Raw genomic sequence first — 27,888 nt, forward strand, 5'->3', positions numbered from 1 at the left:
TAAGAATTCATTATTGTAAAAGTAGCTGGCCAGTGTTGCCACCAATTAAGGTGGAGATCATTCCACATGCTGTATTCTCTTTAAAAACATACGTTTTTTCTGTCAAATACATATGAACCAGATATGCTATTCACTATAAATAAATACAGTGGTGTGCAAAATATAGTATTTCCAGTTACAATACAGTGAATCACAACCACAGATTTGCACAAGTGTTTTTGAATTATACTTTAATACCACTGATAAAAACCTCGGTTTCTTATTTTATTTTATTTCAAGATTACTTTATTTAAGATTATTACAAGAATTACTCAGTAATGGCTCATTTACGCTTGTTTTTTGAGTTTGTATAATATTTGATAATAAGATCTAACATAAATAGCCAAAAAAATGGAACTTGACCCAAGATTTCGTCTGATCACAGCGCGCGGGTGGGGGGACTCCGAGTCTGCTGGTCTGGGAACAGTTTCCTACACCTAAACAGTTGCTGGAAAGCTCAACAGCAGGTTCTAGATAAGCCCGAGAAAGTCACCGCCTATTTTGAAAACTTCAGTAAACTCCACGCTACGCGATTTGCCAAAGTTATTGACGCAAAGCTCCAATATCTCGCACCGATTGGTTTCGACTTCTGTCAACGGCTGACAGTCAAAGTGACGGACCAATCAGAGCCCGTCTCTGCCCCTTTGTTCCTCCCGTTCGCTCGGTGACGCAGGGGGTCATGTGTTGTTTGTGCTGTGGCCCGTAGAGATGTGTACAAGAGGAGAAGGGAAAGCAGTGCTAACCGAGCTAGCTGGATCCTCCCGATTATAGAAACACGGCTGAACGTGGTCATGTTGCACGCGGTGGGCTTTATTTCGTGAAAAAAAATAAAAAGCAAAGCTCACGCTGGAGTACCTGCCTCGCCGCTGAGAGGGCAAAAGGGACTATTTTCTTCAGACGGAACAGCAAAGCCGGTTTGTGAGTGCTGCAAATCTGAGCCGTGTGTGTGTGTTTGTGAGTCAGTTAGCTGGCCTAGCCGGACTCAGGAGCTCGTCTCCCAAAACAAGAATGGGGTCTAGGTCCGCTCGGATTAGCTTGCTAGTAAAGTGACCTTTGATTGTGTTCTCTGATGGCAAATTTCACGAACTATCAGGAAGGCAAGGCAGCGATGTTGATGGTGGAGACACAGCAGAGGGACGTGGGGACGAAACCTGCGGCCGCCACCGCTGCAGCCGCAAACGGAGACGGCTCGGTCGGGGAACCCCCTTCCCCGTTAATTAATGTCGGCGGAGGAGCCGGAGGTGGTGGTGGTGGAGGAGGAGGAGGCTCTCGTTTCCACCATTTACCTCCGTCAAACCACTTCAACCTTAGCCACCACCAGCCGCCAAAGGATCAACAGCAGCACCATCACTGTCAGCAGCAGCAGCATCTTTCTGGGGAAAACATCGCAGAGTCTCCGGGCAGGAAAGCCACCGCCGCCTCCTCCTCCTCGCCTTTCAGCCAGGTACACACCGCCGAGGACCCCGCCGCTGGCAACAGCCATGTATACGCAGCTGTGAACGTCGTAAACACCCCAGACGTGGTGGATGATATACGAAAGTGTGGCTATTTAAGAAAGCAAAAGCATGGACACAAGAGGTTTTTCGTGCTGAGGGCTGCCAGCCACCTCGGCCCCAGCCGCCTGGAGTACTACGACAGCGAGAAGAAATTCAGGAACAGCCTGCGCTCTGCTGCTGCCGCCGCGGCAGCCTCCTCCGCCTCCGCCTCCAGCAGTGGTGGAGCCGTCCTCCCTTCTCCTCCCAAAAGAGTGATTTACCTCTACCAGTGCTTCACCGTGAACAAAAGGGCGGATTCCAAAAACAAACACCTCATTGCCCTTTACACCAAGGATGAGTACTTTGCCATTGTGGCTGAGAATGAGCAGGAGCAGGAGGACTGGTATGTGGCTATCAGTGAGCTGATGAGCGAGGGCAAAAAAGGACACTTAGACTCTGATGATTTAGATGATGGATATGGTACGGTCACCCCTGGTACTGTGTTTAAAGAGGTGTGGCAGGTGAATGTAAAACCCAAAGGACTGGGTCAAACCAAAAACCTCACAGGTGTTTACCGGCTATGCCTCTCTACCAAAACCATTCACCTCGTTAAGTTGAACTCTGAGACGCCCTGTGTCAACTTGCAGCTGATGAACATCAGGCGCTGCGGACATTCAGAAAGCTTCTTTTTCATCGAGGTGGGCCGCTCCTCCTCCATCGGGCCTGGGGAGATATGGATGCAGGTGGACGACTCTGTTGTGGCCCAGAACATGCATGAGACCATCCTGGAAACGATGAAAGCGCTGAAAGCGTTTGCGGAGTTTCGGCCGAGGAGTAAGAGTCAGTCGTCGGGCTCCAATCACATGCCTTTTATCACGACGCGGCGCCACCTGGGCAACCTTCCGCCGAGTCAGACTGGGCTGCAGCGACGGTCGAGGACAGAGTCCGTGGTTGGCACGCCGCCGTCGACTAAAAGCAACATGGCTAGTGGCTATCGCTTTCGGACATCCAGTGAGGGCGAGGGCACAATGAACCGGCCGTTCCGCTCTGCCACTGGAAGTTTGGTTCACCTAAACACTGCGAGGGCCCATCACGGTCGTCAGGATATGGGCAGTGGTGGTGGCGGCAGCAGTGGGAGCGGCGTCGCCACAGGAAACGCTGGTACAAGCACCGGCAGCGGACGCTATGTCAGAGCTATCCCAGGGGCAACATCCACCTATCATGCCCGCTCTGCCTCGTTGCCAGTCTCCCATTTTCCCTCCACCACTAGCCCCGTGAGCGTCTCCTCCAGCAGCGGCCACGGCTCCGTCTCCGACACGCTCACCCGCCCATCGAGCGCCTCAATATGTGGCTCCCCGTCAGACGGTGGCTTCAACTCGTCAGATGAGTACGGCTCCAGCCCAGGTGACTTCCGTTACTTCCGGGTGCGGAGCAACACACCAGACTCTCTTGGCAACACCCCACCAATCAGAGAAGAGAACTGTTTAAATGATTACATGGCCATGGGCTGGAACCGGGAGGTCTTTGGCACCAATGCGGGCTCCGGAAACAACAGTGGAGCTGACACGCCGCGGGATGAGAGCACGTCAACAACAGAGGATGAGCGCTTTTCTTCATCATCACTGAGGAGGAGGACGCACTCTTTTACCAGACCGACTGGTGGCGCGACCGGAGTGGCAGTCTATCAGAAAATGACACAGACTAACTTCTCACTGGATGAGGGATCGGATGTGGTGTTGCCATTTGGCAGCGGCCTGCTCCGTGGGGGGCCGTCGTCCTCCTCTTCCTCACTGCGCTCTGACTACAGCTCCTGCTCCGAACACAGCCAGCAGAGCCGTCCCTCCACACTCTCCCGAACGGAGGCCGGTTCCGAGCGCCCTCCCCTCTCCTCCTCCGCCAAGGAAGACAGCGGCTATATGCCTATGATGTGTGGCGTGGCGGTGTCGCCGAGGGACACTCCCCCTGACTACATGCCTATGCAACCCAGCTCTTACTCCCACCACATCTCCCATTCTCCTCAGTTTCACAGTCCAGCTTTAGCTACACGCTCAGCCCACCATCATCACCCCCAGCTCCAATCCCAATCCTCCACCGATTCCCACGGCTACATGATGATGCTCCCGGGGGGGAGTTGCAGCTCCCCTTCCCCAGTGCAGGCCTCTCCCAGCCCTCACAGCAGCTCCAGCCTCATTGGGGCGTGTGCAAGCGACAGCATTGCAGAAAGACCCGAGAATGGGGAATATATGGACATGTCGTACAGTAGTGCTGGGGGGCGCAAGGTCACAAATGAAGGGAGCAGCAGATATTATACAACTGGCACACCTGAGAACACCCCAAAGCCTTACAGCCCTTATTTCTCTCTCCCTCGCTCCTATAAGGCCCCCAGCAGAGAAAGGGAAGAGAAAGATAAAGAGTATGGGGAGTACGTTCCTATGAGCTCTCCTGCTAAACCAGTCTACTCATCAGTCGCCACATCTTCAGTGTCAACACCAGAAAAGAGGGGTGGGGGAGGTAGTAGCACCTCCACTCCCTCTCACCCACCTCCGCCTTATGGCGCTCACCATACGACTGCAGCAATGGCTGACAGCCGTATTGTGAGGCCCAACCGCCTCCCTTTAGGCCGAAGAAGTTTCCACGGACCGCTGCGAATTAGTGAGCCTTCAACAGCATCTGCAGGCACCTTGACTTCAGTCCCTGCCACTGGCAGCTCCTCTGAAGGGCCTTCCAGTCCTGGAGAGTATATTAATATAGAGTTCGGTGATCACTACCCTCTCCAGCAAGAGCCACCCGCCTACCCTCACTCTGCCCAAGACGAAGCGCCTTCCCTGGGATCCGGTGACCACTGTCGCTCCCCTCCTCAGGATTACATGAGTGTGGAGGTAGGAGCGGACCAGCAGGATAGTTCTGGTTGCCTGGGCAAAAACCAGTCACCCAGACCGAGCCTAGTTGCCCCATGGAACCCACCCAGCTATATCCGACCACTGGCTAGCAATCCCGGGGCGGTGGCCTCCCCTGGAGTGCAGGTCGGAGGTCACTGGAGGCCAGTTGGGGACGACTACACAGACATGACGTTTAACCTCAGCAGAGGTGACGGGACACAAACGAGCCCTACAGCCATGCTGCAGCATCTCTGTGTGATAGAGGGGCGTTATGGCCACCCTCCCCACACCACCTCCTCATCCATTTCTCCCCCCCTGCCCCCGACGAGCCCAGATAGGGCGCCATCGCAGCCGATGGAGCCCAAGGTGGTTCGAGCTGATCCCCAGGGCAGAAGAAGACACAGCTCAGAGACATTCTCCTCCACCTCTTCCTCTAATTCAACGCCTCCTAGTGGAGGTCTTGGCTCCTCGGCCACACACCCCACCCTTGCTAACCCCTTGGCCCCCAACGGATCTTATGTAACGGAGGGACAGGCGTCTAGATGGGCCAGCTCGGCGTCTTTTGACAGTGTGTGGATGTCTGTGGAGGGTCTGGGTGACTCTCCAGCTCACCACGCCCCGGCAAGAACCACAGAAACAGGCACGGCCTCCAGGACTTCAGCAGCATCCTCCTCCTCTTCCACGGAGCCCGGAGCCGGCAGAATGTGCAGGAACATGTCAGTTGGCTATCAAAACGGCCTCAACTACATCGCCTTGGAGCTGAGGGAGGATGGGAGTAATACGGGAGCTGTGACGTCCGGAGCAGGTAGCAGCAGTGGGAGCACGGCATCGGTGGTGGCGGCTGCAGGGGGGATGGTGCCTCTGCCAGAGAACAGAGCCTACGCCAGTATAGACTTCACCAAATCAGACGGCGTCACTGCAACAACCAAGGGTGAGTCAGCATAAGTGATGATTTTGTGTTAGCGTTATAGATACTAATTTCTGTTCTGCACATGCTCACTTTCTTTCCTGAAGTTTATGTGTGGAAAAACACTGTGTGTGTGTGTGTGTGTGTGTGTGTGTGTGTGTGTGTGTGTGTGATCTTTCATGTGTGAGTAAAAGTGTATTTTTTTTTTCTCTTCTTTTTTCCCCCCTCTCACTGAAATCCAAAATAACCGTTGAGTGCTGGATGCTATTATTAGCTGCATTGTATCAATTTGCAGCTCCTCCAGTGAATCTATTTTGAATCAAGTCTCTGAGATCTTGACAAGGCAGCGTTCACGCGCGTCTTTTGAAGGCATCTGCCCAGGGAGCTGAAGCCTTGGCTATAACAGTGCTCGTACAGGAAGTGGCACCAATATGCAGTTCATCTTGAGGTCTGCGCACGCTGTGTGCAAACACACTGGTAGACGATTAGCTCGCTGAATGAACGGGAGGGTTTATCTGAGGTCAAGTGTGGGTTGAATCACCCAAAAATGCCTCAGACTTCCTGTCTTTGTAGCTTGGTGGTGGTGGTGTGTGTGTGTCTCTCTCTGCCTGTCTGTGCACGTGCCGCTGTTTTCTTTGTGTCAGCATGTATGCAGAGTGTACTAATGTGTGGGTGTATAAACTCTTTTGTCTGCTGGAAGGCTGTCACATGAGAAGCTTTTCAACATCTATGAAAAATTATTTTTATTTATACTAAACACGAAGGAATCCAGTGCCAACAGGAACACTCAATGTGGCAGCACAATGCACTTAATACCTTTTTTATAGTCTAGTAAGCTGGCAGTCACTCGGTGAAACATGTTTTTACTAGGGATGTTCCTGGCAAATGATTGTTTAAAATTACAGGAAAAATAATCACTAGATTACTTGATGTGAGAAAGCACTAAAAATTGAGTAGAATTTAATAGCTGAGGTTAAACATTGTAAAAACATTCTGTTTATATTCTATTTAAATAGGCTGTTCCTGCACGGTCGTCTTAAAGCCAGCTGCACAGAGACCTGTGGTGTTGGCTCAGGTCAGAGCTTGTTTAAATGAAAATCAGCTTGCAGTTTGTCTGCCTCAGTGATGGGTTTGTTATAAGAACCTTTTAGCATTTCATTTAAGTTAGGGCTGCTCAATTAATCGAATTTTAATCACGATTACGATCTGGGCTTTCAACGATCATTAAAAATGACTGAGCCGATTATTAGCCCCTCCCTCATTTATCCGCGACACCTTAAAGGCCAGTCCGTGAAAATATCCGGTTGTTCAGTGATGACGCGACGAATCCTACTTCCGGGTCTAAAGTAGTCTGCGTTTAATATGGCTTTTGTGTTGTTAACATGTTTAATGTTATGTATTTTCTTCTATTTGATCTCAAAAAGCTCCTAAAACAGTCAGTGATCACTGTTGACCTCCCTCGGCTTTTATTACCGCTAATCATTTATTTAAGCTCAGTTTTTAAAACCTTACGATGTAACTACAGCCCAGCCCATGCAGCAGTATATGAATGACTAACCTCGTATTGTGGATGGATTATCTCAGTTGTTCTCCTGGCTGAAGTTTGGTCCTTTTACAGCATCCTGCCATGCGATTACATTTGTTCCTGACCACCGAGAACACTCACGTTAACTTTTATCGAGTGGAAAAAAAGTTAGCTTGTTTATATTATGCTAACATAGCTGTGTCGCTAGCGGTCACGTAGCACATCATTATATACCAGCTAGCCCAACTTCAGTAACCCTACAAACGTCACTGCTGTTTAGTTTTCTGTCTTCATTTATGCTGGAAGTGATAACAGAGCTGTACGTTTTAATTTGTTTCCAAAACCCTGCAGTCAGGACATGCTATATTGTATTTAGATAGAAGCTAGCGAGCTAACTCCCTGCTAACTTCTAACTCCGTTAAATGTCATAAATTCCGTTTTCATGGATGCCTGGATGTTAAACTCAATTGTTACACCTGGTAGAGGAGAAGGCTGATCATTTTATTAAAGATGAAATACTTTAGACAGTTTTTCAACTCTCAGTAATGCCATAGTGATCGTTTGATATATGGACCTGCAGCGGAGTTTAGACCCAGACACGGCTAGTGACGTCAGACTGAACAACCGGATTGTCGGGCATAAACCGGTCCGTGGCGCAAAAAAGGTTGGAGACCGCTGATTAAGAGGACCCGAGGGAAGCTCGGAAAGCTAAGCAGAAGTTATTTGGAGAGTGACTGCCGTTGGTTGAAAAGAGAGTTTAAAAAAAAAAAAAAAAAAAAAACTTCAGTGGTGTTGCACACTATTTTATATTATTTTTTAAAAGTCATTGTTAACCCTTTAAAGCCGGTCAGAGCAGCACGCTCCGTTTTGCGTAACTATTTTTAAATCCCTGTAGAACCTGAACCGTGTAAGCTAGCGCAATAATTTGTTTTGCATATGAAACCGGAGGAGTTGTACTTACATCTGATGCCATCAGCTTGTCCTCGTCACGGTTTCCTTCCACATATAGCTTTGCAAAAATTGCATAAAAAGCGCTTGCAGGAACAAAAACATAATATTCCAGAAACACGCTTTGCCGATCCTATCAGCTGTTCGTAACACTTCCCACAGTGAAATGAGGCACATGCTGTTTTCTTTGCAAATTTGCATCATAGGATTGTTTTTTGTTTTTCCTGCAGTATATAAAAATTGGTGTATCTCCAAAATAAAACTATGAAGACACTCAAAATAAATTTCCTGTGGTGGGAAACTATTTTTTGCAACTTTATTGTATTTAAAGTTTTGAGGGATAAACCTCTTAAATTTCTCCAAGTAGAAATATATGTAAACAAAACAAAAGCGATTTTCAATTTTTTTTGTAGTTTATTGCACTTTTTTGCAATTTATGTAATTACTATGGACTTAATGCATACATATTATTAAAATATGGGCTATAACAGTTGTATTGATGTATAGCAACTTGAAATGCTCCCACAAATGGCACTACAGCATGTAAAAAAATAAAAATAAAATAATATAAGCTCTGGTGGACTTGGTTCCATAGTAGGTCTTAAAGGGTTAAATAAATATCGTCAAATAATCGTGATCTCAATTTCAGTGAAAATAATCGTGATTATCATTTTTGCCATAATCGAGCAGCCCTAATTTAAGTGATTGACCCTGGGAGTAACTGACTTTCTTTCCAAAGTAACTTAAAGTGTCTGCAAAATCACACAATGGTTTTTTTTGGGGTTTTTTTGTGTTTTTTTTTGGTAGTAGCTTTGATTTAGTTATTATTTTATTAACGTTGGATAAAGTTTTGTCTCATAAAATTGCCCTTTTTTGGTATAAGGTTTCCAGTGTTATCCTCTAAAATTTGCCTATTTTTGGTAATAAATGTCAAGGTTTTATTCTTGTCATTTTAACTGTAAGTTTATCTTCTTTTTTTCCTCATATTTCTTTTTAGAAATGTCTTTTTCTTGTTCATTTTCAAGTTCTGTTTTTTTCCTCATCAAATCAATCAGTTGTTTCCTCAATTTTTTTTCTTACCTTTTGCAAGTTTTTTTTTCCCAGATATTCAGATATTTTTTTTATGTATTTTCTAATTTATTTATTTTATTTTTTAGTAAATTTGGCTTCTTTTTCCTTATAGTTACAAGTTTTTTTTTTTGTCTTTAATTTCCCATTCTTTTTGTAAATATATTTGCCTCTGTTTGTAATCAGTTTGCGTCTTATTATGTACATTCTGGAAATTGTGCAAGTTTCATTACATAAAATTTCATTTTTTAACATAAATTTGACAGTTTTATTCTTGTCAATTTAAAAAAATTACCTCCTGTAAATATTAATAATAAATAGTAATAAGGGTTAGGGTGTAGTAAACAGAAAAGGGAGAAGCCAAAGCTTGGTCACTGATTTACAGTTTTAAAAAGCTGCTTGGGGTATATTACTGCTGACCCTCTGCTGTTACCTACTTTAGCTCTGCTGCTGTTGACTGGTGTGCTGTGTGGTGAAGTAGACGTGGAACATCAAACTGCATTATCATTGATACCTGATCCAGCTTTTCAGCCAAGATCAGATCAGTTGTGAATGTCTTTGTTTCCTGCTGTGGTTCCTGTTAAAAGTCTGTGAAGGTTCTCAGTTATCCAGGTCATCATAGACCAAGGAAGTCCTCAGACATCCTGTTTAAAAGTTGATTGGCAGTAATATTAAGTAATGATTCAGCTCATATTCGTTAAGTCCTTATGTTTTCCATATTTACAGCTCTTTGTGAAGCAGCTCCAGTAGGTGTAGGTGAACATCCGCAGAAGAAAGGTTTTAGATGAGAATGCTTAGCAGGGGATTTCAGGATGATGGGTTGAGTTTGTGAGAAAACATTTGACACTTAGAGCACAAAGTTAGGCTATGTCTGTAAATGAGGATCTCCCTTTTCTCCCTTTTTCTTTCCTCTTCTCTTTTAATTCAGTTTTTTGCACCCACTTCCTCCCACAATCACCTCCTTTTTTTTCGTTCTTTTTTTTTTTTTTTTTTTTTTCCCTAATAGCGTGAGTCAGGACTCTATGAGAGCGCCGCCTGATTAATTTGTTTATCGTCGTTGTGTGTGGTTATTCACTGCTGAATCTGTGTTCGCCGACACGGGAGATCAACTGACACTCAAACCCGTCCTATTTGAGTTTGTCCGTCTGTCTGTGTGTGCTGTGTTTTCAGCTGCTGCCAGCAGGTTCATTAATCAATAGTGTGTGTGTGTGTTAGTTCATGCAGTTCAAGGTAACAATCGGAAATGTTAATCCCTGACACACAGTCTTGTGTATTGGCTTGTTTACAGTCTGTGCCGGGCATCTAGGTAGGTGCGCGTGTGCTTGTAAGCGCTGAGTCATTGCAGGCAGCTTTTGATGTGGTGGTGTAATTGCAGCAGCGGCATGTCAAGACACACAGCAGGGCTGAGAGGAAGCGCATCATCATCACTCAGGAATGCGCTTCCCCTCAGTTGTGGTGTTGCGCGGATAGAGGCACACCTGGATCCTTGACCCAGAGGAGGAGCAGGAGGTGGAGAATCAGGCTGGGTTCTCATCCAGCTGGTGAGGAAGTCTTGCATGCGTCTGTGAAATGTTGCTATAAATATTTCAAATTAGGCGTGTTTAGATCAGCTGGGGTAAAGGAAAATCTGCAGGAAATAATGCTTAAGTTGGGAAATCTGTTGATAATTTCCTCTAATTGTTTTGTCCACAAATTCACATTTAGCAGCACCAAAGTCATCGCATTTTCGATGCTGGAACTCAAATATGCTTTTTTTTTTTTTTTGCTTTTTTTTTTTTTTTTTTTAAATCAAAAGTGGTTCACCAGAGGCTCTGCAGCATCTCAACTTCATATAGGTTTCATTGTCTGTCACAATCCTGTGGTGTGAGGCAAGATCTGAAGCTCAGAGCCTTCTCGGTAATGAAGGTAGTTAACCTTATACTCACGTCACCATAGCAACAAATGATGCACACCTAATCTGCTCATCACCTACAGTCACCAATCAATCAGATCTTTGAAAAAAAATTATTCCATTGATAGGAAAAGGTAGTGGGATGGTCTTTAGAGACCAGTAGGAAGTTTATCTCTTTCCTTTGTGAACATCAATAAAGAAAAGTAGTGATTTAATCTTTAGTTGCTCTCACTAAAACCGTCTAATGCACATCTAAATGTTAACCACTTAAGCCCCACGCCCCCGGTACCGGGGGCAAAAAGGAGATCACGTTTAATCGGTTATAACACGGGGTGAGAAATATAAGTCCAGACATGTGTAGTATCCACAGAAACCTCTGAATCTCGGCTAAAATGTCATATAAACCATTTCTACAACCACCAAACGCATCGAAAACAAGCCATGACTAAACGAGCAGTTATGTAAATGCACAGAAGAACTGTGTGCCAAAATTTGACATTTTTGTACAACGTCTGGCTATTCATGTATTGACAGGGCTGTAATTTTTCACTGTTTCACTTTAGAAACATAAATCTTTGCACAGATGATGTTTATATGTTGGTTACTGAATTTCTGGAATCAAATGTGAACTAAGGCATATTTTTAAAAGGGTTATATGCTAAAAATTAAAAAAAGATTAGGCAAGGATAAAATCGACTTACTTTTTCTGTGTTCCAGTCTCAGTAACTTTGACACAGTAATATCTGCTTCAATATTTACACCTCTGATGAAATCTCACAAGTGTTAGCTTTATTTTGATACCAAGATTGTAAGGACAGAGTTTGTAATTGCAGAGAAATAATCAATTAAATTTGGGCATTACATTTTCGAGCAGGAAGCTCAGAAACCCCGTTGGGGCTTAAGAGGTTAATGTAATCAAATAACAGCTGTAATCCATCCTATGTCTTATTGATAGAGGTGCATTTTGACTGGCTTTCCTTCCTTCCTTCAAATTGGCAAAACTTTATTATAACTTCCAGCCTAAAGCCCACTCACATAGGCCAACTAATTGGTCAACGACCTCATCAATTCAAGCCCCAAACCCTTGCACCCTCAAACAACTGCTGAACATCTAAAACTCAAATGTTCATTTACTTGGTGTTGGTGTTAGGGAGTCCACATCTGTACCTAGCAACTGGTGGTTGCCTGGGGATTGCTGACTGGTTCTAGGCCTTGGTGATTGGGGCTTTACTGACCAAAGCTATTGGAGTGCATACACTATAAGAGTCCTCTTACTTTAGCCACTATTCACATTTTTCTAACATAATAGTTTTTTTTTTTCTTGCTTTGTAAAATCAGCTGCCCTGCCTCAATGCTTCCGATCGGTCATATATCACCAGCACCTCCCCGCTTCATGTAAACGAACTGCTAGCCTAGATTGAAGCCTCAATTGATTTATTGACGCTGACTGCTGATGTTGGGGTAAAGCTGCGTGTCGCTTTCTTCCAGGCTCCAGTTGCTTTGGCAACCCTCTAATGTATTTACTATGAAGTCGTATGTCTGTCAACAGTGTTCTTCACCCTCATCAGCACTCTCATTCTTCAATTGCTCACCTGGGCTCGCCTGTCTACTTCCTGTCACCAGCAGTTGTTTCTCCTGTACTTGCTCGAAGTCGCATTCACTTTTCTGAATTTGAATGCAGCTTTATTTTAGCCCGATCAGGAAAAAGATGGTATGGGTATAAAAAAGGATATGTTCAGTTTTCTTCGTAGTACAGCCCCAGGTCCTCCCTCTGGTGGGAAACATGAGCTGGTTGGTGGCTTCATTGCTCTGTTTTCAAAGGGAAAAGGTAAAAAAAAAAAAAAACAGGCACCTGCGTTCAGTAACAGCAAGGCTTTTGTTACTGAAAAGAGGGTTAAATAATCAAGATTTTGTGGTTATGATTTTTCCGCCAAAACTGAGCAGCAGTATTACTGGGGATTTATGCGTCTGTGTTAACTCTAAGCTGTAGGTATGTCATAACCACCGACCCCTCTAAAACCTTACGTGTAAACTCACGTACACCTGCCTGCACTTTAGTTCCACCTCGGGCAGTTTAGACATGCCAGCCTACATTAAAAGCCAACATTGATTTATTATTGTGCAACGAGAGCCTCAGACAGACGATAGAAACTAAACCAAGCTGTCTCTAACCCTGAGGAAGTTTTAGTTGATTGATTGATAATACTTTATTCATCCCGAGGGAAATTGGGTTTAAGTCGGTCTTAAATTTCTTAAAATTTTTATATATATCATTTTTTTTTCTGATATGCATCATATTCAAATCTTTAAATGCTGTGAAAGTTGGGTCACGAGAGAGAGATGTGCCCTTAAACCTGTCAGAAGTGACTTTTAGATGTCTGTGACAGCAGTGGGAAGCTGCCCTTTTCTCCTTCTCCTTGTTCTCGCCTCCCAGCCAAGTGCCGATGAGGTGGTAAAGGGCTGGACAGAGTGCGAGGCAGAGTTATCGGACGGAAAGGGAGAGTAAGATGCCCTTTTCCTCTCTCGTTCCCACCTCCACGTCTGTGCCCTTCTATATTTACAGGTCTATTTCCAGACTGACATGAATTTATGGGCCGGTATGAGGCTCTGCTCGTAACAGGACCCCCCCAACTTCTCTTTTACTGTGTGTTGCAGGCAGAGGTCTCTCTGCATCCTAAATGGCCAGACATGTATTCCCACAGATGTTAGAATTATTAGGCATCAGGCGTGCACACAAGGCAATTTTGATTTTAAGCTGCCATTGTGACTGTCATAGGAAAGTATTTGTGGCTCTTTGAGAGCCCCCTGAGGCTGGACTCTTTGCTCTTTATGCCTGTTTTAGTATACATTCGGCAAATAAATAACCTTAAAATAACGTGTGCCGTTTGATGAGCACTGTAATTCACAGGACTGAAATGATAGATGTGCTTTGAGCATGGGTGGCCTGCATTAAGAGGCTTGGGAACATAAAGCTGGCAGTGTTGTTGAGAAACAGGGAAGTGGACCTCAAACTTTGGGCAAATGACTGCTTGGAGAGCTCCCATTGATCAATAAAGTCTTTAAATATGGGGTTTTAGCAAATGTTATGAGAGTTTAGGTAAAAAATAGTGCATTTGCTGAAGGTAAAAATGAAATTCAATAGTAAATCACCTGAAAGTTAACAAGAAAGAAAGAGATATGTGAACTGAGCTAGAGAACCTGGTGTGTGATGAATTTAGGCTTTTAATGGAGGTGGGGATGAAAGACAAAACAAGGTCATCATTTTTTGCAAACTATGAACTATCTTATCTCAGCTGGCCTGTTTTAATAGTTGTTGAAAGCCAAGTTGTAATTTAAATAAAATTTCAAGTAATCACACAGCCCTACTTATAATTTTCTATCAGTACAAGTTCAGGTTAGCCCTATGAGTCAAAATCTTGGCTCTTTATGATGTCAGTGAGAGCAAGGATGTCATCTCAGGACTGAGCAATACAGGTGAAGAGACTGGTCTCTGAATGGTTGCTGGGTGAAACTGACCTGCACCAGAAAGCTCCCTGCAGATGTCTGGATGCATCCTCAATCATCCAGGTCAGAAAATCCCAGAAAGTTTGTTCTGTTCCAAGTATTGACGGAACGGTTTTTCCCCCAAAGAAAAGACTTTGAGATTTTCTTGTGAACACTTTGGTCACTAGCAGGTTACTGTGGAAGATGCTAACTTGTCTGCAAACACTTACCAGCTCGAGCTTGTCGAGCGGCAGTGAAGCATGACAACGTGTCATGCAGAACGGGGAACGACGTTCATCTCCACAGTAAAAGTTGTGCGCTACTGCTGAAGCCAACAACTTTCAAAAGCCGCAGCTTTTACTTTGAAGGCAAAAGGCCTCAGTTTCTGGTTTGTGTCACATTCCTCAGATTACCTACCACTTAGCAAGTAGTTGCAGAGTGTTTGCAGATAAGTTGGCTTTTTCCATGCAACTACAGGTGACTGTGGCATCTAGAGACAAAGACACATTATGAGAGCACCTGTCTGCTGGTCAGACCTCTGAACACCAATCAGGGGAAAGCGAGCTAAAATTACTCATTTCAAACAGTGGATAAACCCAAAGCCTGCAATAAAAGAGAAAAAAGGATTATTTTGAACTTGTAAACACAAAAAGCTACTCCAGTAGAGTCCAGGAATAAATATAGGGAGTGGAAATTAATAAATTAACTTCGCAACATTGAAGATTTGAAAGATGTGGTTCTCGGAGCTTTAAATATCAGTTTAGAGCAGCTCTTTGTTTGGTCCCTACAGAGAAAAATGGTTATTAGCCATTTTCTAAGCAAAACACAATCCAAATGTGCTCTTGAATTAGCATCTGAAATATGCTTCTATCTTATGTGACATGAAGGAGAATATCTTTTCGACATTTGGTTTCAAGAAAATATTTTTGCACATCTGAGAAACAGTTAATTGAGAACATTTTCAAATCGGTTTTTAATGAAAGCTGCAGCACAGCTTGACAGAAGCCTAATCAAATGTCATTTCCATCTTGTCTACTTCGGTTTTGTTCCTATGTTTTGCATGCTGCAAGCAGCTGTTGCAACTCGTCAAAGCTGGAAACAGTTTTGTTTTTTGGGGGTTTTTTTTGGGGGGGTTAAAATTATTTATAAAGTGGCGATTATTAATGAAGTTGTGAATCATGCAGTATAAATAAAGTCGCAGGCAGTGATTAAGCTTCACAAGACCAACGAGCTGCAGTGCTTACTCAAGTGGAAATGTTGTGTCTCGTCAGTAATAAATGGACCTAAACATCGTGAGTCTTTAACTGGGCCTGCACGTAGATTTCGTAGGTGGTCTCGGACTTTAATCATCGGGGTTCCTGAGGCTCTCGCACTTAGAGAAAAGCTGCAGTTTTCTCTTCTGTCTTTGCAGTGTTTTCGTCTACTTCACCGCCTCCTGCAGACACACGGTAGTGATAAAGCATGATTTTACTGGAATACCCTTGGACTGGCTGGAATGTGAGGTTAGATAGCTTTATTAGTCAAAGTCTGAATGTGTGCGCAAACGTGCATTTAAGAGGAACCCCGAGTGCGTCAAAGTTTGTTTTACATTCATTCTGTTTAGTTCAAAGTTTACTGAAAGCTTAAAAGCGACTTTAAGAGTTTTAGATAATGCGAAGGAAATTTTAGTGAAGTTTTATTATTGAGTGAGACGGACAACAATTTTCATTCTAGTTTGTCTTTGAATGGGTTTGTCTGTCTGATGTGACATCATCCATCTGTTTAGTAATGTCCTGTTATGAAGCCTCTAGTTTTCAACATTGCCATCTTGGTGTTTGGAAACTGGATGTGTTGAATGAGGGGCGGGTCTGACTGCAAAACCACACACTCATTCGGTAATGACTTGTGATTGGCATGTGCTGATGAGCATGTCCCGGTTTGTTCTTCTTTCTGATTCTTTTTGAATTTTGACGGTAATTTAAAAAATGAGCTTCAATTTTTGTTAAATATGACCTTAAACTAGCAAATAAGCCCATAAACTCATCACTGAAGTATTTACTGAGGTCGCAGAGTGAGGGCCATTGAGAGCTATTATCCCATAGGCTTACAGATCTCAATAGTGAGAGGTGAACCACTGAGGCGGGCAGGCAAAGTACTGCAAACCCCAAATACCACAGCTAACAACTTCCAGCCATCTTCGCGTTTATATGGTTAATGATAGCGCTGTATAATAATAAATTTGTATACATTTTGTAGTGTAGAAATGCTACAGTGCTTTTTTTTTTTTTTTCTGACTGCAGATGCCACTCTTGTGGTTTCTGAAGTTTTGCATTCACGAAATGACCTGATAAGCACAGGTTTAAACATTTCCACAGAAACGGCGACCTTAACCAGAGGCGTTACACTCTCAAGTTGGGATTGTGGGTAGAGTCTTTCTTCTTTCAGATGCTCCCTTTAGGGGTCATCACAGTGTCACGTCCTCCTTCACTACCTCATCTGAGCTCTTCCTCTTTCTTCAACATCCTTTGGCCAATATGTCTACCATCCGTCCTCTGTACAAGCCCAAACTGTCTCAACTTCACCTCTCCAGCTGTCCCACTGATGTACTCATTTCTTATCCCGTCCATCCTGGTGACTCCCAAGGAAAATCTCAGCACCTTCAGCTCTGCATCCTTTCTCCAAACTAAAACATCGGAGCAGGTCTCACTAGTAGTTCTAGTAGGAACAAGTTAAGTTCATAAAGTCTGTCGTAGCTCACAGCCAGTCTGCTTTAGATGGTTTCAGCATTATGGCTTGTAATCCACATCTCTATGGAAAATATGAAGGTGGTTTCTACTCCTGGAATTAGAGCAGGGCGATATGGCCAAAAATATTTATCACGATATATATTTGAAAATTTGCGATAACGATATAACTGACGATATAATTGATGCGAGACAAAATACAACTCCACAACATTACTAGCGCAAAAAGACAACCTTCCATTTATTTTCACTTAAACAAGAAGCTGGTTTTTATGTACATTAAAAGCTTTATAAAAATGTAACAGTGCAAATGCAAATTCCTTGCTGAAAGTTTAACCAAAAGGCATTTCCAGTAGAAATGGGCTGACATATCCTGAGCATAACCATGTATAATATCCACTGAAGTTAAAAAGAGGTGCTTTGCAACATTAAACTGCAGTGTGCAGTACGTATTTTTCGGACCATAAGGTGCACGGGATTATAAGGCACATTAAGCGAAACAAAGCAGTCAGATAAATCAAACTTTATTAAACTCATTCTTCTTGCTTCCTCCACTTCTGTACCATTGATTCATTAATGTTGAATTCTCTGGCAGCTGCTCTATTCCCATGTTGTTGCATTATATTAATGACTAACCTCGTATTGTGGATGGATTATCTCAGTTGTTCTCCTGACTGAAGTTTGGTCCGTTTACAGCATCCTGCCATGCGATTGCATTTGTCTCTAACCATGAAGAACCTTCACGTTAACTTTTATAAGTGGAAAAGTGTTAGTGTTCGTCCTCCAGCTTCACTGTTTATGTTATGCTAACATAGCTGTGTCGCTAGCGATCACGTAGCACATCATTATATACCAGCTAGCCCAACTTCAGTAACCCTACAAACGTCACTGCTGTTTAGTTTCCTGTCTTCATTTATGTTGGAAGTGATAGCAGAGCTGTACGTTTGATTTTTTTCAGAAATCTCTCCGTCAGAACATGCAATATCATGCTTAGGTAACTAGCGAAACTAGCGAGCTAACTTCCGCTAGCTTCCTGCTAACTTCTAACTCCGTTAAATGTAATAACTTTTGTTTTCATGGATGCCTGGAAGTTAAACTTTATAGTTACACCTGGTAAAGCAGCAATGCTGATCGTTTTATTAAAGATGAAAGAATTTAGACAGTTTTTAACTCTCAGTGATGCTGCAGTGTTGTTTGACCTGAAGCATACAGAGTTTAGGACCCAGATTACTTCCAGATTTAAGAGCATCTTAGTCCGACAAATACGACAATAACGACGGCCGCTTGCATGTTCTGCAAAAAAATGTGCTTTGTTGTGTATCTGAAGGACAAACACCAAACCAGTTCCACATCACTGAAGTTGCACCATTTTTACAAACCAATTCTGGTTCATCTGTTTCACTCAACAATCGGCCATGTGCGTATGAAAACAAAGGCACTGCGCATGCGCGTTTTACTCATATTCTATCGCGATATTTCATTTTCCTATAGTTGCCTAACATTATACCGGTATTACCGTGAACGGTATAATAGGGCCCAGCCCTACCTGGAATCTAGCTGTTGACCTCTATAGTCTTTTTAGTCTAGTGGCCAAAATAAAATACAGTTTTAAGTCGCTTTTGCGTTGGCTTGACTTTTCAAACTAAGAAGATATATCCTTTTGTACTTCCTATTGTTGGCCCTGTGTCACAGTTGCACTTTTATGTGAAAATGTCCTTTATCGCATTTGGACCAAATTGCGGACATCGAGGGTTAGTAAAGTCTGATCGATGGGCACACTGTAGAACAGGATGACCCCTTACAGTTTGACCGTTTGCATTGTTGATGCTGATATTTGCCTCAAGTACAGCTCTTCTTTGTCTTCCGTGCAGCTGCTGTGGTAAGGGTGGGGGTAGAGACGGGGGAAAAAAACAGAACAAGAACCAAACTGGACACACAAAAGTGAAGTGCGTCTTTTCGTTCCTCGATCTGCACTTGAAAGGCCGCCGGTCCAGCTGTCGCGCAAGCCCATGTCAGGTCAACCCGTTACGCTGGCTGTTCACTCCCATGATGCCTTTCATCTCTTGTCCCAGCTGGGTGAATGGGGTTTGGGGACAGAGAGAGGCACGAGCTGAGGGTCAGCGAGGGCAGAGGGAACGAGACAGAGGGCGGCGGATCTGAGCACCTGCGCGTGTTGCAACAACACAACAATCTGTTAGCTAATGCAGGTGTTTTTATGACCTGATTTTGCCCTGAAAGTGTGTGTATGTGTGTGTTTAAGCAAGGTCAGCTTGGGTCAGTTGGGCTCGTGTCCTAAGAGTGTTGTTTTGATCAAAGTCCACGCCTGGACTGCAGAGAAACCCAGAGACCTCAGACTTTCTCTCTTTGTCTGTCTCTTGCTCTCACACACACCCACATTCAGATTCAGCCTTGCGTTGACCATAATTAAATACAGTATTGCCAAAGCTTGTTGTATGTAGTGTTAAGTATAATGATTCAGAAAGTTAAAAGAAAAGATACAAATCCACATAACTGTGCTGTTCACCAATGGTGGCTGAAGCTTGTTTTCCTCATCTCTCCATGCATGCTATTTTTTTTTCTTTGTTTAAAAAAAATAAAAAAATAAAATCTTCTCCCTTTAGATATTAGTCTGATTACACTCCTCTAATTCCTGGACAATTTGAACGCACATTTGCTACAAACACAAATGAGAAGCAGTCAGAACTCACAGGTTTCAAAATGTTAAGAATTTCAGGAAGGAATGAAACAATCAGCAGTTCAATAAAGGAAATATTTGTGAGTATTAGTCATTCAATGGAGAAAATAATACTGCGTGTACTCTGTACTTTACTGTGTATAAGTTATAAAACTACAGTCTGAAAGCTTTTACTGTTAAATGACAGTAAAGTGCCAGTAACGGGCCTCGGCTGCAGTAAGCTGTTGTTTTTACAGCATGGTGTCATAGATTACAGCAACAGTTTCTTTCTGTAAATGTACAAAATAGTGCGGTTATGTCAGTGTACTCACTCTGATCTCTATAAACAGCCCTGCCTCTGCTGTACACGGGAGGAGTAGTGAGGCTGTTTTTAACACTTTAACAAAGTGAGCGCGAGTGCTGGCAGGATACTATCAATTACCGTAGGACTCTTGAACACGGTTTGTACCTATGCAAACACTGGAAACGGCATCTCACCTGTACAACTTCTAACACCAAATAACCAAACTTAGTTTAAATATTCAGTTTTATCTTTATTTTAAACTATCCACTATGTGTTGTTCGTTGCCTTGGTGTTATTCATTCGGACAAAGGATTTTGACAGACCCACAGTGCTTATATGATTACTAAAAGTGTGACACATATTTTTGGAGGCTGCTGTCACTAGGTGAAATCAGTCACACAGACGGGTGCTATACAAAAAAACTCTTTCTGACTGCTTTGATCGCTAGCAGATTGCCACAGTCGCCTGTGGTTTACACTACAGACACTAGCTTGTCTGCAAAAATATTAACACTCTGAGCTGTAGTTTATCACTGCTTGGAGAGTAGTTTGCAAATGTTGCACAAAAGTCTTTCATATAAACTAGGTTTTCAGGCAGCACCTCTTTGTGACGAGTTTAATGTTGGCAACCTCCAGCAACCACACACCAACTGGTTGCATAATATACACACAACCAGTGGCTGCCGGGCAGCTGTCAGCTGTTCTTTAGGCTTTTGTGACTAAGGTGTTATTTGGCAAAGATGTTTAAAACCCTCCGATATTAGAGCGATAACCCCAACAATCAGGTGACACCCTTATGAGCAAATACATGACAACCCCATGCACAACCAGGCTCAGACAGGAACAGCTATACGCTTAATCAAAAGGCAAGTTTTTAATTTAGTCTTAAAAATAGACGGTCTCCCAGTCTAATGTAGGAGCTGGTTCCATAGGAGAGAGGCAGGAATCACCAGACACCTCACCATACGATGTTATTACAATGCTTAACTCACGATACCATTTTTTGCGACCTTGAATGTTTTGCAACATGTTGAGTATTGTAATAACATATTGTATATTTTGATTTATCACCTTTTTTCAAAGTTAGAGTCGCAGAGTGAGATTGTGGAGGATACCTACACCATCACTAAAACCTGCCATAAATACCACCATCAGATAGTTTCAACAACTTCAGTCTCAACAGGGTCGAGCTGGCAGTTGCATGCAGTCTGTTTGAATTAGTGTGATTTTTGATGATTTGTCACAGTTGTTGCAGTAAATTCACATTTGACTATTACATGTGTTCTCAGCAAACCTTCCTGTTCTCCAGGAATACAGCCAGTTAAGTGGAGTCCTCTCGACTTGTGCATGAGATAAGCCCTCTTGTTCGTAGTATTCCCAGAATATTTACTTTTTTTTAATAGAATATGAAAATTTAGTGCCCCTGTATTGCTACGATAGAGCAAAATATCACAATACTATGCTGTATCAAACCTGCCTACCTCTTAACCCAACCCACTCCTGTTGAAAGCTGGCTCTGCCTGACATTGTATGTTTAGAAACGTGAGAGTAAGTAAGCCTGCAGTCTGAGAGCAAAGTGCTCTGTTAGGGTAATTTGATACTAAAATATATATCAGATATGAAGGGGCCTGATCATTTAGGACTTGGTGTGTAAGGAGGAGGATTTTAAATTTGATTCTGGATCTAACAGGCGCCAGTTAAGAGAAAGTCCTGTCAGTTCTCTCACTGCAGTGTTTTAGATCAGCCGAAGGCTTTTCAGGGAGCTTAAAGACGGCCTTGTTCATAGCAGAATTCCAGGGTGTGCTACACCTTTTGGGTTTTTTTTGGTTGTAATTTGGTTGCATCAGGTTGTTGTTTCTTCTCTTATCCGTGTATCCCTGCCTTTCCGTCAGTCCATCCCTCCCTCCCTCCCCATGGCTAGCAAACAGAGGGGCAGCATTCCAGCAGTGTCAAAGCATCTGTATTGTGGCATGCTGCTCACATTGTTGTGTCAGACAAAGGCTCGCTCTCAGCGGAATAACCCAGCTGGACGGCGGCCATCGCCACGGGTCATTCGGGGCCGCTGGGCCGCACCACAACAACCGACCTGACAGCCCGACCCAGCAATGATAGCAGGGCAGGAAACAAACATTTTATTTGTGAGCGAGTGTGTGTGTGTGTGTGTGTGTGTGTGTGTGTGTGTGTGTGTTTGTTTGCTGGCAGCGAGCAGAATCCAAAGTTCACCGGCCACGCACACTTATTACCAGACAAACAGATTTTATTATACAACGAGGAGTTCAAGCCAAGCCCCCCCCTCCTCCGACAGAGATGTCTCACATTTGTGCTGCTTCTCTCAGGCGGTGATCTGTGACCGTGCAACTGCTGTAGTTCTACTTTCTTCTTCTGTGATTGTAAACCTGCGGCTTGTGTCATTAATCGTGCCCTTTTTAAGATTACCAAACTGTTGGGCAACCTCTAAGCGTGGTGATAACCATTCCTGAGCTGGCAGAAGAGGGTCGAGTGTTTTTGCAACCCCTGCAGTGTCTTCCAACGCACGACCCCTCAGAAGCCACCAGAACCCCCACCTTTTCAGGATTTGGAGAAATGTTTGGGGGGCTGAGCCCAAAGCCAGACAGGGTCTGGTTCCAGTCAAAATTGGCACCGCTAGCCTTCAAAATGTCCAAAAAGATCATATCGACAGCCCCCCCCCCCCTTCCAATCAGTGAACCACAAACATTCCTGTTTCTGTGTGTGTGCTGTGATAATGTGTAATAGTTTTTCTATTAGCCCGTGGTCTCATTATAATTGTTCTCATTTTCCAGCTTGCTTTTTTTGTTTGTACAAACAGCAGTGAAAATGCTTGTTACGCTTTAAAGTTGGTTTTTTTTGTTTTTTTAAGTGCTTCCTGTAGGGCTGCTCAATTAATTGAATTTTAATCACGATTACGATCTGGGCTTTCAACGATCATTAAAAATGACTGAGCCGATTATTAGCCCCTCCCTCATTTATCCGCGACACCTTAAAGGCCGGTCCGTGAAAATATTGTCGGGCATAAACCGGTCCGTGGCGCAAAAAAGGTTGGAGACCGCTGATTAAGAGGACCCGAGGGAAACTCGGAAAGCTAAGCAGAAGTTATTTGGAGAGGAGAGAGTGACTGCCTTTTGGTTGAAAAGAGAGGTTAAAAAAAACTTCAGTGGTGTTGCACACTATTTTATATTATTTTTTTAAAGTCATTGTTAACCCTTTAAAGCCGGTCAAAGCAGCATGCTCCGTTTTGCATAACTATTTTTAAATCCCTGTAGAACCGGAACCATGTAAGCTAGCGCAATAATTTTTTTTGCATATGAAACTTACATCTGATGCCATCAGCTTGTCCTCGGTCACGGTTTCCTTCCACATATAGCTTTGCAAAAATTGCATAAAAAGCGCTTGCAGGAACAAAAACATAATATTCCAGAAACACGCTTTGCCGTTCCTATCAGCTGTTCGTAACACTTCCCACAATGAAATGATGCACATGCTGTTTTCTTTGCAAATTTGCATCATAGGATTGTTTTTTTGTTTTTCCTGCAGTATATAAAAATTGCTGTATCTCCAAAATAAAACTATGAAGACACTCAAAATAAATTTCCTGTGGTGGGAAACTATTTTTTGCAACTTTATTGTATTTAAAGTTTTGAGGGATAAACCTCTTAAACTTCTCCAAGTAGAAATATATGTAAACAAAACAAAAGCGATTTTCAATTTTTTTTGTAGTTTATTGCACTTTTTTGCAATTTATGTAATTACTATGGACTTAATGCATACATATTATTAAAATATGGGCTATAACAGTTGTATTGATGTATAGCAACTTGAAATGCTCCCACAAATGGCACTACAGCATGTAAAAAAATAATATAAGCTCTGGTGGACTTGGTTCTATAGTAGGTCTTAAAGGGTTAAATAAATATCGTCAAATAATCGTGATCTCAATTTCAGTGAAAATAATCGTGATTATCATTTTTGCCATAATCGAGCAGCCCTAGCTTCCTGTCTTTTGCTTAACCGTCTGGAGTCAAGTGTGCAACTGGCTGATTTTACCACAAACATTTTTAACGAATTACTTTTATCATTTAAAATGCAAATACAAGATGCAAATTTCTAAACCTAGTGTACACACAGGACACATCACAGGGCTTACAGCTGGCATTTTAAAATTGTTTATCATAACTCTGGTTTTACTTGTCTTTACTCAGCCTGTCAACACAATTTAAAAAACGGAATTTATTCGCGAGCCAGCGTTCTGCGGGTTACATCGTCTTAAATCGGTCATGTGATTTGGTCGCGGCAGCACGTGTGTCAACACTACAAGGTTAAACAAAAGTTCCACATCCAGAGATACTCACTTCAATATATGACAGCATTTCCTCACACAATAAACTTTTACTCAGGAAGTATAGCCAGGGAATTTAACAGTTGCCAAAGTATGGCAGGGAAAACCACCCTGGCTCTTGTTTTGAAAGTCTAGTGTTTTCTTATGGGCTGATTTGCCGGGCAGGCTGCTGTTGTGGCGGTCCACGGGACGTACCTCTTCTGCACAGCAGCTTCTCATTCTGCTCTGGATCCTCTGTGAGCTGCAGGTCTAGAACTTGTTTATGTGGCGCTATCCCATACTCGCTGAGGGCTCCAACCTGCAATCCAGTCCTCCATGGAGAGGCAGCTGAAAAGTCACAAAGTATTTTGCATATTAGATACTTGGAGAGGAGAAAGTTACAATTAATAATTACAGCAAACGTCCTTTTGCCTCTTCTAGGTGGAGCTTACTTTCAGTTGTGTAGAGACAGAAAGGAAAGTCGTTCCTCTTGTTGTTCAGCTGCTCCCGCACACAAGAAAACCTTTACTATAAGAAGAAGGAACAAGTCAGTCAAATAATAAGTAAAAAATATATGAATTAATACCAATTACAAGTATCTGGCACTGATACTGTCATGTTTTCCTGACCTAACTAGCTACCCCGGTGCCCATGCTTGGTAAACCTGTGCTGTTGTGTCTTACTGACACTCCACACCTCACAGGTTTATGCCTTTAACGACGCGTAATCTCAACCTGTTTGTTCATTTGGAGGCTGATGATAGCTTCATGTAAATTCTTGAAGTTGTTGGTTTTTGTCTTGATTTTTTGAAAAGAAAAAAAATATACATTCTTCCCAAACTCCCAAACAGATTGTTCTTTTTTGTATTTGGCTGCCTGTGGTCAGTGTCATGTTGTCGCTAGTTTGTTGTTTTTGTGTTTGTCTTCATGTTTTCACTAACATGCTTTTCCCCCCCCCCCTCTCTCTGTGTCTCAGACTGAGCGACGGAGGTTCATCGCGCGCCGCAGCCCCCCCTCCTCTTCATCCTCATCTCTCTGCTCGCGGCACTTGACTCAGCCTGTGACCTTTGGCCTCCAACGCCGTTGCCCTCTGACCTTCACTGAGACTGAGAAGCTGCTCCCTTCTGATCGCAGACAAAATGTCAAAAACAAACACAAAAAACCGCTTGCAGTTTTTAAAAAAAGTGTTTTTCATTTTTTGTTTTTCCTCTGTTTTATATGCATATCGTCCCTTTTTTTTCTTTCTTCTTCTTCTTTTTTATTTTTTTTAAATTAACAAATAATCCTCCCTCTCTTGACCGACGCTGCCAGCGTGCGCTGCTTCCCCGCCCCCTCTCAGAGACAGTTGGGCTCGTACTTATTCAACAAACAGAGGGTGAACTTTGGCTGAGGGGCGTCCTTGCATCTGCACAGAGCCTTTTTATCAGATGGTTCTGCTTCTCCATATAGTATTAAAAAAGGGAAAATGAAATTCAAAGGCATTACGGCACAGACTTGGATTTTTTTTTATGTTGATTTGAATTTAAATAGTCATCATTTATTATTATTATTATTATTACTATTATTATTCTAATTTCTTTAACCCCTTGTGTAATCCATCCTGAATGCCGTATAGTTATTACATATTGGATAAAGTGTTTATTTTTTTAATTCCTTAACCCCCTTTAATGGTACAAGCTCGCGGCTGGGCCCGTTTCAGTTTCAGAGTGGCATTGTACGAGTATCGCGTTTGATCCCAGGTACGACGCAGTACCGGCACCCTTTGGATCATCATGTAGCAGGGCGCTTGCGCCTCAGCGACACGTTAGCACCCATTGCCTGAGCGGGCCTGCTCTAAAGGGCTAAAATCAGCTGCAGTACTGCGCCAGTGTGGGTTTGTCAGAGTACCAATGCAACCTTAAAGCATTACTCCTCATGTTATATAGTGCTGATTATTTATATGTTAATGCAGGTACAAATGTTTCGGTACATTTCACTTTGTTTGTTCTTCTGACTGATGGTACTCAGCAGGGCGGGGAATTGTTATGGCCACTGGTGGAACACTGCAATGTTTTCGGTGTCATTTACAATCCACTCATTAGAAGTCTGATAATCTTAAAAGTGAAGCTACAGCTAGCAGTCGGTTAGCAAGGAGTAGCATCGAAAGTCAGAACAGGAGCAAAAAGGTGTTCAAAAGTAATTTTACACAAAGTCCAGTTAAAAGAAATTGTGTTCTGCTCAAACTTTAAATTTTAAACCCAATTTATATCCATTTAATGCTGGCTAGGTGTTTAAATATTGCACTACAGAGCACAGAAAGTCACTAAAATAGCAGTTCTTTTGTTTTACTTGCACAAAAATGAAAATGTATATCACTAAAAGGCAAAAAAATACACCTAAAAATATAAAAGTATTGTTAATATGAGCAAGGCCATAAATAAAGATACAGAGATACAACAGTACGCATGTACTGTTGTATCTCTGTATCTTTATTTATTTATTTATGGCCATCTTGTTAAAGTGGGCCTGTTATGCTAATTTCTGTTTCAGTGTTTTGGTTAATTGGATTCTACTAGAGCCACTTAGCAATAATCCTTATTACATTCACCTGTTTGAAACAACCCATTTTAGCTCCCTTTAAACCAACTTTCTCCTGATGGATGCCCTTCAGCAGATAGACGGGACTCCTGTGCCTGAAATGACTGTATAAGAGATGTCTTCTCTCTGTGACATCAAAGAGAGCTAAAAGTAGAAAAAAGCCATTTTAGTTTGATTTAAGTAACTTCTGATTGGATGCCCCTCTAATAGGTTTAAGAAGCAATTAAGTGGGGCTTTTGTCTGGTTTCCATGGCATCATGGAGAGCCAAAAGTAGGAAAAAAGTGTCTGAAACCAGGCATTTGGAGCAGTCTGAAGCCTGAGCTTTTGACTTTCAAAGAGCTGCATACACACAGGATAGAAACCTTGTTCCATTTAAAATAAGCATTCATCCTCATAAACTGTGTGCATATGTGACAGAAAATAAGAAAAAGCATAACAGATCAACTTTGACACATTAAACCAAATTGTAAAAGCAGCTTTAGGCCATTATGTCATGACTGTTCCTTAAAGAATATATAATCGGTTTAAACACAGGCTTTATCTATGTGGATAGGTCTGCTACTCTTTTTGGGTCTTTATGCTAAGCTAAGCTAACCAGCTGCCTTCACAGATATCTGGGTGTTGTTAATGAACTCTCAGCAAGAAAATCTGATTATGTGGTTCAAAAACTCGGCTGAAAAAAAACAAAACAACAACAAAAAAACGGATTTGTTGTTTTTGTTTTTTTTCTTCCCCGCCCTGCTGTTTCACTTGGTTCATCTTCCTCAGTTTTCTGCACAAATAACTGTTGAGTAGATCCAAGTAGTTCGTGTTTGTTTGTTTCATTCAGTTTTACCTCATGCGGTCCGTAGCACAGTTCAGATTAGCGAGGGAGAGTGGCGCCAAAGCAAACGCAGACAAACGCTGTGAAAGGTAAAAAGCACAAAGTACAGTATTGACACACTGAGATGCAAACACAGGAATAATGCACACACACACACACACACGAAATGCAAGTGAACCATTTACTGTACTTTGTGAGCAGTGGCATGTACATACACACGCAAACCCGTACGTCAATAAG

The 27,888-nt window shown here is 42.9% G+C and overlaps 1 protein-coding gene across 1 annotated transcript; it reads left to right on the top strand.

Moving 5' to 3' along the window:
- Window positions 1-726: 726 nt before the first annotated feature.
- Window positions 727-26,706, top strand: irs4b (insulin receptor substrate 4b). The gene is made up of 2 exons (XM_085349400.1): window positions 727-5,324; window positions 25,224-26,706. Exons 1-2 carry the CDS (start codon window positions 1,109-1,111, stop codon window positions 25,226-25,228), a joined length of 4,221 nt encoding a protein of 1,406 aa, XP_085205526.1. The 5' UTR covers window positions 727-1,108; the 3' UTR covers window positions 25,229-26,706.
- Window positions 26,707-27,888: the final 1,182 nt, after the last annotated feature.

Source organism: Diplotaxodon limnothrissa, linkage group LG3, assembly GCF_057381915.1.
Source record: "Diplotaxodon limnothrissa isolate DT_005_m linkage group LG3, D_limnothrissa_male_GT1.1, whole genome shotgun sequence".
In the NCBI taxonomy this organism is placed as follows: domain Eukaryota; kingdom Metazoa; phylum Chordata; class Actinopteri; order Cichliformes; family Cichlidae; genus Diplotaxodon; species Diplotaxodon limnothrissa.

What these genes read in the sequence shown, in the direction of transcription:
- irs4b (XM_085349400.1), top strand. Translation starts at nt 1,109, where the DNA reads ATGGCAAATTTCACGAACTATCAGGAAGGCAAGGCAGCGATGTTGATG.